General features: G+C 33.9%; 1 protein-coding gene across 1 annotated transcript; it reads left to right on the top strand.

Moving 5' to 3' along the window:
- Nucleotides 1-3,196: 3,196 nt before the first annotated feature.
- LOC149184255 (vacuolar histidine transporter YPQ3-like) lies at nucleotides 3,197-9,824 on the top strand. The gene is made up of 3 exons (XM_089415285.1): nucleotides 3,197-3,579; nucleotides 3,983-4,025; nucleotides 9,783-9,824. Exons 1-3 carry the CDS (start codon nucleotides 3,365-3,367, stop codon nucleotides 9,822-9,824), a joined length of 300 nt encoding a protein of 99 aa, XP_089271411.1. The 5' UTR covers nucleotides 3,197-3,364.
- Nucleotides 9,825-13,977: the final 4,153 nt, after the last annotated feature.

Below are 13,977 nucleotides of genomic sequence, written 5' to 3'. Positions count from 1 at the left end.
AGAAACAAATGGACTCAAAGCACTTAAACCATTCAAAACAAAATACATACACTTATTCAAGTGTTTAATTCTGCAAATGTCATATATAGGCTAGATCATTTATTTGTTTAACTCAGTGGGAGGTTCTTGTAAGAATAACAAGTTTATCAAACCCCCATTTCAGATCATGATAGAAAGATAATGAGGAAAGTATTAAGAAATAAATTTTTATTGAGATTAGTGATTTCAAGAATTATCCGATATCTTTAAAGTGCACAAAGAGTTTTTGCATATTATGATTTTATTAATGCATTTATTGAATCCTTCTAATGAATTTATCTTATTATTCAACTTATAGAATCATGTCACATAATATATACTATTTTTTCCATTTCTTTTAGATCCTTTTGCTTTGCCAATTTTAAAAATCACAAGATTTTTGTTAAAGTGTGATGGTTTCTTCTAAGATCTCTCGCACATGGAACATTATGATTAGTTGGAACACTATATCCTGTGATTAGTTAGAATACTTGGTCTTGTCTATGAAACCATCATCATAAATGAGATGGTACCCATATAATTCACCAAGTAGAAATATATTATGCATTTTTCTAATATACAGTAATATGTTTGTATATTTGTTCACGCACTTCAATTTATTGAAATATTTTATATAAGTCATCATGGTATCTTGTTTAATATTTTATATAAGTCATCATGGTATCATGCTTAATCGCATAGAATAATTTATGAATTGGAATAGTATAAATATATTTATATTGATCATTATCTTTGAGAGACTATACAACATAATTATCGAAAGAAGTTATGAAAAATGAGAAAACAAAAGACTACAGGTATATATAGAATCTTAAATCTGACAAATTTATAAAACTCAATTAAACTTATTTTGACTCAAAGGGCTCAAGTACCTAGATAAATTATGATAAAACAAACTCATTTAAATTACATTTTCCAATAATTCCATAGTAAAGATTCTAACGTTCACATGCGGTAATTTTTGAGTTTTTTGGGTTAGTGTTAGTATCATGGTTACCATTACTGCATAAACGTTTATACGTTAATATTTTCCATTTGACTTAAAAATGTCTTAGTGTAATTTTAATTCAAAAATTAGATCTTATAAATGTCTTTCCATTTTTTAAAGCATTAACCATGTAATTCATCTAGGTCTCTCTACCCTATAGAGGCAGAGATAATTTTAAGTTAGTCCATAGTTGCATTAGGCTTGATTAGTATCTTGTACACATTCCAAAAAAATATAAAACACAGAATGTATCCATAAACAACCTTGATACATAAATAAATATGGAAATGAACATTAAAATATACAACTTCTCTATTCCATCACTCATAAAATTTCTCATATTTATCATAGTTTTGTTGAACTAAACTTAAATGTCATGATGATATTTACGTAGCATGATATGACTATTTGTGATACCTCTCTTTTAGCATTCATGCATTATCAAAAATAATATGACATACAAATAAATTATCATGTAACAACCTCATATATGCCTTAACTCTTAAAATCTATTTGTAAGCATAAACTTAAATAATTATACAATGTAATTAAACTAGTTGTAAAGACCATTCAAATTGAAAAACAAAGAATAAAAATTTTGGATAGATTCCTAAAACTGAGAGATTAATAAAATTCAGCTAAATTAATTATACACTTCATGATTTAAAATATTTTAATATCATTTGAAAATATTTGAGCTTCTTGGATTTTTATGTTAACGACGTTTTTATAATTTCCACATAAGCATGTTTCTCTGGTGGACGTGAAAAAGGCTCAAAGTGGTTTTTATTTGAAGATAAAAGTATTTTGAAAAATCTTAAATTATTAGTGTAGATTTATTTTACTTATATATTTAATATAAGTCGAGAGTGACTAAAGTTTTGTTAATGAAAATTTCACATGAATATTTAATATAAAATGAAAGTTTTCAGTTATTAAATTGTATTTTTTTAATCTTTTACATAATATTCTTTTTGGGGTGGTTGATGGATACTCGTATATGTTCCTAGATCTATTTTTTCTGAAACTAGCCCTTAACTTTAAATATAAGTCGAGAGTGACTAAAGTTTTGTTAATGAAAATTTCCCATGAATATTTAATATAAAATGAAAGTTTTCAGTTATTAAATTGTATTTTTTTAATCTTTTACATAATATTCTTTTTGGGGTGGTTGATGGATACTCGTATATGTTCCTAGATCTATTTTTTCTGAAACTAGCCCTTAACTTTAAAGACATTGAGCATATTTAACATCGTGCCCTCTGATAAGCGAGGTACTTAGCAACAAAAAATCGACCAACTGAGTTATCCCTTGGGGTTTAATGTTGTATAGAGTACTTTCATTAAAATAATTTTTTTTGCTATTGATATATTTTCAAGCGTACAACAATATTAGTTAATCTTAGTATTTAAATATTTTATTGATAACCCACATTCTTTTTTTTGTTATTATAAAAATTACTTAATTTCACATACTAATTTTATATTAAAGATTGAATGAATTACATATATCCATCTTATTATTCTTACTACGAAGTACTTGATTTTTTTTATTTTAGTTTTTAAAATTTAATTACTTTTTTCTTTGGACTTCAAATATTTTATTATATACAACATTAAAATAATTTTTTTAACATTTTTTTCAAATATAGATACATATGAAGTTGATATTTATATAAATTCAATAATATAAATTTTCAAATAGTTTATTTAAATCTAGTTCTGAAATAGTTTTTAAAATTATAAGGTTTAAACATGTTACTCACACAATTTTTTACTTCTAATTATTTTACCTCTTTTTAAAGTTGATATAAAATTATATTATCTCATAGAGACCTTACTAAACATCCATGACATATTAATTTTTGTTTTTAGTCCCTTCCTGGGACTATTAGCGATCGCTCGATCGTTGACCAACTATTAGTTTATAGTTTGACTGTTTTTTTTCACTATTTTTGCAGGTTAATCTAAGTTTACTGCTGGGAATTTTATTGAACAAAATTTTAAGCAAAGTTTTTGTTTTGGAAAACAATTGGGGTCTTATTACAACCTTCACGTTGTCCGATGCAAAAATATTAGCGCAATATGATGTTATCCAAAGTACCGTGGATGTCTGGTTACTGGTTCCAGGGACGTGCCATATGCCATGTTTGGTTGGCACCGCAAAGCCACCTGCCACCGCAGAAAACAACAGATGTTCTGCATGCTTTTGCTGTGGAGTCGGAAGGGTCTGAAGGAGTGGTATCAAGCTTGCTCGTAGCTCACCCGTAACCACCAGCTAGTTTGCCGAGCAGAGGAGCAGAGGGTGTCGAGCAGCAGGAGCAGAGAGTGTCGAGCATGGCGCATTGTGTTTTCGGAGAAGGATGCATATGGTTGTTTGAGAGTTATCGCAATGACTCTGTGAGAGGAGTGAGGGATTATGTTTCTCTGGGTTTTGGGTTGATCAGTGTTTTCAGCTGTGCTGTTGCTGAGATTCCACAGATTTTTACCAACTTCAAGAATGGATCTACAGAGGGAGTCTCGCTTGCGTTTCTCGTGACATGGGTTGCCGGGTAAGCAGGCTTTTGAGCTTTTCAACTGGTGCTTTTGAAGTTTTGGGTGAAGAGGTTCTCACAGAATTTTTTCTTCATAGATATCTACTGCTTTTCTTTTGGTTATGTCATTTTGTTTAATTTTTCAAGATGTTAACATGTTGGAGAACATTGTTTACTTGTTCAAGTATGTTCTTAGATTTTTGTTTAGTTCTAATTTCTCAAACATGTTCTAAGATATGTGGCATCAATCTAAGAGCTGTTGTCATTGTATTTGTTCCTTTTTATTATAGTAATTAAGGTCAGGCACCAAATCTCTGCAGGATAGTGAATGAGGATAAACTATCTATGTTAGCATGCTAAGAACTTTATTTACATGTTCAATATGTTCTTCATGATCTAAGAGATGCTATAAATGTTGCAGGGATGTTTTCAATCTTATTGGGTGTTTGCTGGAGCCAGCAACTGTAAGTAGTTTTTGAATCCGGTCGTCTCTTACTACTATAGAACAAAATCAACGATTAAAATCTGGAATATCAAAATAACACTATTCTATTCCAAATAGATTGCAGTTGTTGAAGGTTTTTCTCTCAAATAGACTTGAAAAAATGCCGTAGTCTCTGAATACGAAGTTAACTAAGCTTAATTATCGGTTTAATGAGCTTGAGATGTTAAATAATAAGCTTAGTGCTCGGGAGCCTCATCGTCTGATTTGTTGGGAGCCACTCATATATATATATATATATATATATATGTCAGTCATTTTTAACATCGAAATATGTTCTACACTTTGTACGGAATTGGTGGGGCCACTCAAACATAAATGTCATCTAAAATATTGAAATATGTTCTACCCTTAATGCGGAATCACAGTCTAACTCATAAATTCCTCCTGACGAATTCGTCTTGCTCACAGAAGCCCTTTGCTGAGTAGAGTTTATAATGTATGTGCAGCCTTTACTTCTCTTTTTTTTTGTCAAGACAGATACTTACACACACTCGATCTTTATAAATGCTTCTGATAGCTTCTGTTCATCAGTGATAGGGTTTTCTTCTTAAAAGTAAATTGTCCATTTCAATTTTAACTCGCCCTAATGTATGTTAGCGAATTTGTGTGAAGTCCATTACCAGATCTAAGCGTTCGTTACATGATTAAGTATTAGGTCATGGAATAAGGGTTAACTTTTTGAGTTACTCTTCTTTCAGTGTAAGGAAATATGTTGTCGGGAAATAGGTTAGCATGTGACTTGTGCAAGGTTCATTTTCCTCATTAACAATGAACAAAGATTTTTTTTAGTTGGTTAAGAGTTCATGTTTTTAGAATGAAGGAAATAGATTAACATGAGATTGTCCAAGATCCATGTGTTAAGGGTGATCACTTTTAGATATAAAGAAATGGATTAATAGGTTAGCCGTCTATTAAGAGCGCATATGGTTAAGAGTTGATCTTAGTCATATGGTTGTAGACAGTGTAAGAGTTGATCTTTGTCATATGGTTACAGATGGTTAAGAGTTGATTTTCATCGAATATAAGAAAATAGATTAATTAACTTGAACAGTTGATTTTCATTGAATATAAGAAAATAGATATAAATAAATGGATTAATAGGTTAGCCGTCTATTAAGAGTGCATATGGTTAAGAGTCTTAGTCATATGGTTGTAGACAGTGTAAGAGTTGATCGTTGTCATATGGTTGCAGATGGTTAAGAGTTGATTTTCATCGAATATAAGAAAATAGATTAATTAACTTGAACAGTTGATTTTCATTGAATATAAGAAAATAGATATAAAGAAATGGATTAATAGGTTAGCCGTCTATTAAGAGTGCATATGGTTAAGAGTCTGAGTGCATATGGTTAAGAGTCTTAGTCATATGGTTGTAGACAATGTAAGAGTTGATCTTTGTCATATGGTTGCAGATGGTTAAGAGTTGATTTTCATCGAATATAAGGAAATAGATTAATTAACTTGAACAGTTGATTTTCATTGAATATAAGAAAATAGATTTACAGTATTTGGATGAACGGTGTAGTGACCCGGGTGGGTATCGTTCACATACAAAAGGTGCAGTTTTGGTGTATGGTTAAGGCTCTTGCCTTGTTGTAAAATTGGAAAAGAAATCAAGTGTTGGCCGTGGATTTTCCCGGCACACTTGTGTTGTATCTTTGAAGGTTTTATCATATTATAAATATATAATTGTGGGCGGACTCGTTTGGGGGTTGCCCCTCCTAATTCATATGAATGTTGTTGTTAATATTTCAGTTTAAGTTATGCATGATGGTGTTATGATGTACAATGAAGAATGAAGATTAAAGCATTTATATGATAAGATAATTGGTTAATGCATGTTCTGTTATCGGTTTAAGAAGAAGTTTAAATCGGTTAATGCACGGTTGTCCTGGATAAGGCGTAGTCTACAACGTAAACTCGTTAAAGAGTGAACGTTGGTAGTGCCGCACCCGCCCAATAAACGAAAAAAAAGATTGGGGGCGTGACAGGTGGTATCAGAGCTCGGTCAGAGCTGGCAGTTGACAGGTGAAGATAAGGTATGGAGAGCAACCAAGGTCTTGTAACCTTGAAGGTCTGTGGCAAAGATGTTCAAGCGTTGGCAAGAACAGGTGGCCCATATAACCTCATATCTTTGCGGTTGGTAGAGGAAATGGGGCTGACATCTACCATGGAGAACTGGGAGATAACCTCATGGAACTTGGCAGTAGGCTTGATACAAGGTGTACCCGTACAGTTCGAAGGATGTAGAGGTCAGCTGACCTTCGTGGTGATCAATACAGATGGTATTGATGTGATGCTTGGACGAGAAGGACTTCTTCAAATCAGTGAGGCAATGGATGAAGTTGCGAACCGAGAAGAGGAAGTCTTGATGGCCGAAGATGTTGAGGACTTGACTATGATGGAGGTTAGACTTGAAGATGATCAAGCTAAGCCCGAATCATGTAGCTCATGGACATGGACCGATGAAGATACTCATATGGAAGGACCATGTGATGATGAGGAGATGATGGAGGCCGAACTTGAGTTGAATCAAGTTGAACCTGGGTCATACAGTTTAGCAGCATGGATGGACATGGAAGAACCACATGATGATGAGGACTCGATGGAGGCAGAACTTGAAGGTGCTCAAGTTGAACCAGGATCGTGCAGCTTATCGACATGTGTGGGTGAGGTCACTCATATGGAGGAGCCTCATATCGATATTGTAAGTATGGATACTTGGGTTTCATTTGATCATTTGGTAGATGAATCATGTGTAGGAGATGGCAAGATCAGCTTGCCTAAGCATGGAGACATCTTACCATGGATGACTATGATGGAGCCTTGTATGGAGAAACAAGGATCGCTGGTTGCTGAAGGGCTTGTTGAGGATGCTTGCTACCTTGAGATGGAAAGGGCAAGACCTCCAGACAAGGGTGGAACTTGATGATCGTTGCAGATGAGAGGGTCATGCTTTAGCCACATGGCTAAGTGCCCGGCATGACTCATGGACAGATTGGAGGGCACACCCTTGGGTGGACTTCTCATGGCGGAACCAAGAGGTAGTCTTGGTGAACCTTTGGTGGAGGAGCTATGGAGAAGGGACTTATGATGACGTGATGACATGATGGTTGGTGATCGAGTTCACTAAACCGGAGATTGCAGCTTGGATGAGGATGACTGATGTTGTGATGTACTTGATTGGACTACATGGGCAACATAGTCATGGACATCAGGTTGGAGACTTGAGGATGGCACATTGCAGATGATGAGGAGGGCATCATGGATCTGAATGAGGCACATCGAGAGTTGATTACTTGGATGGAGTTGTGAGCAACTATGAGCATTCCTACTACATGGAGAGCTGAGGCATCTTGCAGGGACCTTTTAGCCGAGACTTGAGTGCTTGCTGAGGTGTTGGTTGAGGATGGTTTATGGGGCTCATGATGACATGAGATCGTTGTGACTTTTGGGACATCATATATGGTGACTTAGAGGTCTGATGCACTGAGAAGCTGAGGTCAGGTGACTTTGGTGCAGTAGGGGATGCATACTTCCAAGGTACGTGCATGGGATCATGGCTTGGAAGAGTGACTTGATGCAGAGGACCGATGAGACACTTTGAGGTGATGGGGTCACGACGGTGATGACTTGATGGAGGCAGGCCTTGTATGTGTTGCAGTGATGCTTGCATGATATGGAGGGGCCTACATCATGGTCGATGCAGTCTTGGTGGAGAGCTACTAAGATGGTGTGTTGTCGGGGACGACAACGTTTTCGGGTGGAGGAGAATGTAACACCCTGGAGTCTCGGGCAGGCATGCACGACGACGGGTTGATGTGCGACCGGGCAAAACACCCTTCACACGGAGCTGACGAGCCAGAAATTGAGGTGCGGACACCCGAGCTAGCGGTGCGGTCACCCAAGCTGGCGGTTAGGCATGGCAAACCATGGTTCGGTGCGGTGGACAAGACGAACAGGTGAACTATGCGGAAGAGCGAGGCAACGGTTGAGGACGCGGTTCTGCAGACAAACACGACGAGCGGACATCCGATAGTGTGACGGGGCTGTAGAAATGTGCGACGAAACATCGTTGTAGTGCGACGAATATATGGAGACACGTTGGCCGAGATATGGCCAAGTGTCGAACAGATATATTAGGAGCACGGAATTGGAGCTTGTGCGCATGGACGGAATAGCATGAGCGAATATATATATATATATATAGATATATATATCAGCGCATTAACATATGTTATATGGCCGTGAACGCATGTGAAGATATTATACAATACGCATACATGGATTTATATGGGGTAAATGGGGATGGCCGTAAGTGAATGCCCCCTTTAAAACATATAAAAGGATGCGTGGGACGAATGTTGACACATGGCGAGTAACCAACGTGACATATGTATGGGCGTAAAGAACATATAATGGCGGTTATATGTGCGTAATAAAATATAATGTGTACATGCGTGGACCTATATGTAAATGACGCGGTGGCATAAAACATACGAAGGAAAACATGTACATATATATCAATGGAGGAACCGACATACATTATGTGGGCTTATATATATATGTGGGTGACATATAAATATAAGCAAACGACAAAAAGGAATAAAGTAAATGGTATACGTGGCCTTATATGAGAAATGGGAATGGCCATTAAAAATATGAAGGAACGTATAGTGAATAAGACAAATGAACAGCCGACGTGTTGATATATGGAGAACGTATTATTATTTGGGACGTCGGCCCGTGGATGGACACGTCCCTTGGAGGATAGTGATATGCGTATAAATAACATGTCATGAGGTTCATTTGGAGGCATCAATCGATCGCTCATTGTCTTCGCATATCAAGTGAGAATTGCGCAGTTCTTATGCGCATATCTCATGCGCATGACAAAGGGAATGCGAAGGATTCTACTTGGAGTTTGGGGGAAAACGAGCTATGGTAATTGGACAGCAGGTTGGTTATCTGATTGCGCAGATCATGCGAGTATTTGGGCACACTCGGGCAGCAGCACAGTTGGATATACATAGCAGGTTGTCTCGGTTTAGAGATTGTATATGGGCACAGTTTATGCTGTCAGATTATACCTTGGAGAAGTGAGCAACTTGATGTATAATGAAGAATGAAGATTAAAGCATTTATATGATAAGATAATCGGTTAATGCATGTTCTGTTATCGGTTTAAGAAGAAGTTTAAATTGGTTAATGCACGGTTGTCTTGGATAAGGCGTAGTCTACAACGTAAACTCGTTAAAGAGTGAACGTTGGTAGTGCCGCACCCGCCCAATAAACGAAAAAAAAGATTGGGGGCGTGACAAGTGGGCTCTAGCGCGCGCATGATAACTTCAGCATGCAGAGTGACCCACAGCTTTAACGACACCTTGTGCCCTAGTGCTCTGTTGCCATAGGGCGAATCGCCTGCACCGCCAGGATTTTAATTCTCAACGACAAAAGTAAACACCCACTTTCAAATCCAACATTCCTGCGTGTATTATAACGTATCTACATTCAAGATTCTTTCTCTATTATAATGTTTGGCTGGAACGCAACTGCCTAAGAGTACGTGTAGGCTTGCTTCTCAATCCTTTTTTGTTTAATGTTGTGTTTGTATTTCTATAATATTTATCAGTGAACTATGCAATTAGTACGAATATATTACGTGTCTGATCTTATCTTTACTTTGCTAACAGTTCCATTCTGATTTTTTATGCAGCTCCCAACACAGTTCTATACCGCACTGGTAAATACAATTTGATTGTATACACTCTTTTGATTTCTTGAAATCTGATGGGAAATCTGAGTACTTTCCATATTTTTTTGGATGGTCATCTACTTTATATAATGAAGGGGTTTGTTTGAAATGAAAGTAGGGAAATCTGAGTGCTTTTTATATTTTGTGGATAGCCATCTACTTTATCTAATTAAGGGGTTTGTTTGAAATTAAAGTTTTGAAATCTGAGTGCTTTCCATATTTTGTGGATGGCTATCTACTAATTTAATTAAGGGTCTATTTTAAGGAGATCAATGAGCCCCTAATTCATCAACAACCATATTAGTAACATTTTTTTAAAAAGGTTTATTTTAAGGAAATCAAAAAGAGTCTAATTCATCATCAGCAACCATATCATTTTTTGTTATAATCTATTTCTTTAGACTATTAGACCAAACTCTTGAACTTACTTTAACGTACCAGAGAATAAAGACTATTCTGAGGAGCTAGGCAAGAAAAATGACGCAGATAATTTCAAGAAATTATCTAATGGGACTCCTGCATCTAGTTTACCTATTCCCACTTTTTCACCGGCTCATGACAGATCGGTTGGAAGAAACCTATACTACATGTAAATGCCAGAATCACCTCCCTGGTCTTTGGACTCCTTTTTTTTATCAAATCCCCTCGAATTTTATAATGGTTCCACAACTTGAAAAAGTCATTTTATAGGTTCTGAGATTCTAGCTTGAAGCGATGATACGAGCAATATAGCTTTAAGGCGGAGCTATAATAATAGTAAATATTTTCCGCAGCTTTACGGTAGAATGGTAATAATAGTAAATATTTTATTGTGTGCAGCTTTAAGGTGGAGTGATAATACCTGCAACTTTAAGGAAGTCATTTTTATGTACAACAATACTTCGAGGTACTGCTGAGGGACAATGCTTGACTTATCTTCCGATCATCTAAATTTCCAGGTAGCTGTTGCATTTTCTTTATTTTCATAGTTTATTTCGCAAAGACATGCTTTCTTTTCCCTCAGATTTGAACAATTTCTGCGATTTTAGGTTGGACCGATGATAAGAGATGCAGCTTTAAATTGGAGTGATAATAATAGCAAATATTTTATCCTGATTTAAGGTAGAGTGATAATACTAGGCAAAAAAAATGATAATTTTCCGCAGCTTTAAGCTGGGCTGAACATACGAATAACTATTCATGTCCGTTGATGTACATTAGTTTGCACACTGCATCTTATTGTCTCAGATCTTTAAATATATTTTGGACCTTTTTTTCAAAAGCTTAGCGAATTTAAACATTCCCGCTATTTCTGGCACTCGTCTTATATTGAAGGCAACTTTTTAAGTTTAATTGCTAAGCTTAATTATAGGATGGAGGCCTTTGCGTGTAAGTATCAGAGGCCATGCGTATTTTCACTTTATCGGCGTGCACATGGCCTCGTTCACGGGCTACTCTACGATTTTACACGCAGCCACCGCCCAGCGAATCAAAACTAAATCAACGCTTCCACCTAGCTACTAAATGGGGCGGGTCATCAGCTTACGGCAAGGACTACCGGCTGCATGCAGCACTTGTTTATTATAATGACATTTTTTCTTTTTTGAGAATATTTTAGTTTTGTTGTCCGAACAATTCTAAAATATTTTTTTTTTTTTTTAAACGTGTATGTTGAGTACAGACTTAATTACATATAGCCCTCATATTGAGTTGTAAAATAAACTTTTATATTTAATAAAAAATCTAATTCAATCGAATTTTGAAAATAACTTGTTTAAATTATAAATTTCCCACTTGTACATACCATTAGACCCAAAATTGTAATGCATTATTCTTCCTAATCTAAATAATTTTTATAACTAGAGCTGTGTGAATTAGCAAAGATTAATATTGGAACTTGCTCAGACCCATGCTCTAGAAAGGGTTTATTAAATTTGATGTCTGGATGCAATGCTTTTATGATCAAAATGCAGCAAAATTAATATGATTATAAAAATTAAATAGTTATAAGTTATTTCTAAATAAAAAAAATTAAAAATATTTAATTTGTTAAATTACATATACAATTAAGAATATTTTCAAATTATTAAATTTAAATTATTTATAATTTATTTATTTAAAAAAAAAAAATTCTATTAAAAATAATTAGCTTTTAAAACATTTTTTTTTTCATCATAATAAACTACGTTGAAAAATAATTTGAAATCTACATTGATGTGGAAAACAACTTTGGAGTCAACATAATTAACTTAACACCTTTTGGTTTGTATTTCAATCATAATACACCATTTTGAAAAATAATTTGAAATCCGTATTTAATTTGAAGTTCGTATTTGTGTGGAAAACTAACTGTGTGTTTTGACAGAAAATGCATGAAAACTACTGCCACGAATAGATAACACGTGAAAGCTTTAGAAACCATCATATCTAAATAAAGAAAACATGGGGAAGCATTGCCACGACTTCAAGAGATATTCGTTGTGAATTGTATTATCAACATTTTCTCGAATGTGTAGTTTTTGTAAACTTATAAATACTTTTTTTACATCAAATTTTGGAAAACATTAACTAAACTTTCTCCTAGTATATGACTTTTCTTCAACCTTCAATTACATAGAAATAAATCTCATTAGTAAATTGTCAATTTCATTAATAAAACACATATATAATAATTAAGTTGATACCTTCATTTATAAAATTATTAATTTTATTATTAGAATTATATATCGTAATTAAAATGAGAGTAAAGCGTTTCATATATTATAATTGCCATGATTGTTATTATGGTAATGGAGAGGGTTTATCCTTTAATAAATTTGAGCGAAAATTGAGATTTGCACCTATTGTAATCCTAATTTCATTATTAGTTTTTTATATTAGTTATTTATCAATTTTGATATTTATTTTTTATAAGTAAATAATCCGTTAATATTGATTATCCATTCCTATTTATTAACGTAAGTTAATTTAATATTGTTATTTAGAAATACTAAAGCAGTTACTAAAGGGGGAATTTCATTTTTTTTTTTAATATATCTACGTCTTAAAATTCAACCTAATTCTTTGTATTCAAAGCATATTAACTTTTACTCCATTAAAAATAGATTTAGGTTTTATTTCGAAATAAAAATTAGATTTTAACAACAATCTAATATTTATAAAAAAGTCAATGTCCAACACTATTTTCGTTAAAGCTATTAAAGATAGCCTAATTCTTTGTATTAAAAGCACATTAGCTTTTACACCTAGGTTTAGGTTTTATTTCTAAATAGAAAATTAATCTAATATTTATAAACAAGTCAATATCCAACACTATTTTTATTAAAGTTATAATATAGAGATTTTATAATATACAAAATTTGAAAAATATTGAGTTAAATGTTTCTAATCAATTTGTCAAGCATACTAAAAATATGTCTAAAAGATTTATAAAAATTACTTTAGAGGTTGAATATTATATATATTAATGAGAAATATTTTATTTGTGTGTAAGAAAGATATATTATTTATGTGGAAGAAATTTCATAATGGTATATTTAATTTTTTATTATAGTGTGTAGGTTTTTGAATAGTAAATCTTTATTTTTTAAATGTTTGGAAATTTATAATTTATAGGAGATTTAATGTTCATAAATTAAATATAATAATATGTATAATAGTAAGTAATATTTTTTTATCTTAATCGAATGTTAGGTTTAAGTTTTGTGGACATAGATGTGGGAGAGTATGTGATGAAAATAAATGAAGGAAATTGCTAGCCAAAGTATGAGAGGAAGGTTTACGAAACAAATGGTTTAATTTTATTAGGGGATGAAATAGGGAGGTATATTCTTGTAAACTTGACCATTGGCCATTTTTATGGGAAACTGTGACCTACACACATAGATGATGCTAAAGATTCATTGTAGTAAGAATCACAGAATGGAAAAGACAGGGTGAGGTACCTCCACACCTACACCTGATCAAATGACGGTTGGATGGCTAACACATAATTTGGATTTTGGATATAGGATGGGAAAATTTAAAGTGAGTGAAGGGAATTAATCTCTGAATGCTTCCATAGTTGTAGGGTAATATAAGGCTTGGTGATTTAGATAAGGTGATGTGAGGAAAGACCAAACCCACTTTCCAACAACAAAGAATTTTCTAGGAACTCGGCAGTGTTGACATACCTAGT

The sequence above is a fragment of the Pinus tabuliformis genome, chromosome 3_2 (genome assembly GCF_031772625.1).
Source record: "Pinus tabuliformis cultivar Carrire ecotype Pingquan chromosome 3_2, CPIR1, whole genome shotgun sequence".
NCBI classification, from domain to species: Eukaryota; Viridiplantae; Streptophyta; class Pinopsida; order Pinales; family Pinaceae; genus Pinus; species Pinus tabuliformis.
Note: the sequence above shows the minus strand (reverse complement) of the source record. Positions and strands in the feature narration are given on the sequence as shown.

What these genes read in the sequence shown, in the direction of transcription:
- LOC149184255 (XM_089415285.1), top strand. Translation starts at nt 3,365, where the DNA reads ATGGCGCATTGTGTTTTCGGAGAAGGATGCATATGGTTGTTTGAGAGT. An exon ending in CTCGTGACATGGGTTGCCGG is followed by an intron (nt 3,580 to 3,982) that starts GTAAGCAGGCTT and finishes TAAATGTTGCAG; the next exon opens with GGATGTTTTCAATCTTATTG. An exon ending in GTTTGCTGGAGCCAGCAACT is followed by an intron (nt 4,026 to 9,782) that starts GTAAGTAGTTTT and finishes TTTTTTATGCAG; the next exon opens with CTCCCAACACAGTTCTATAC.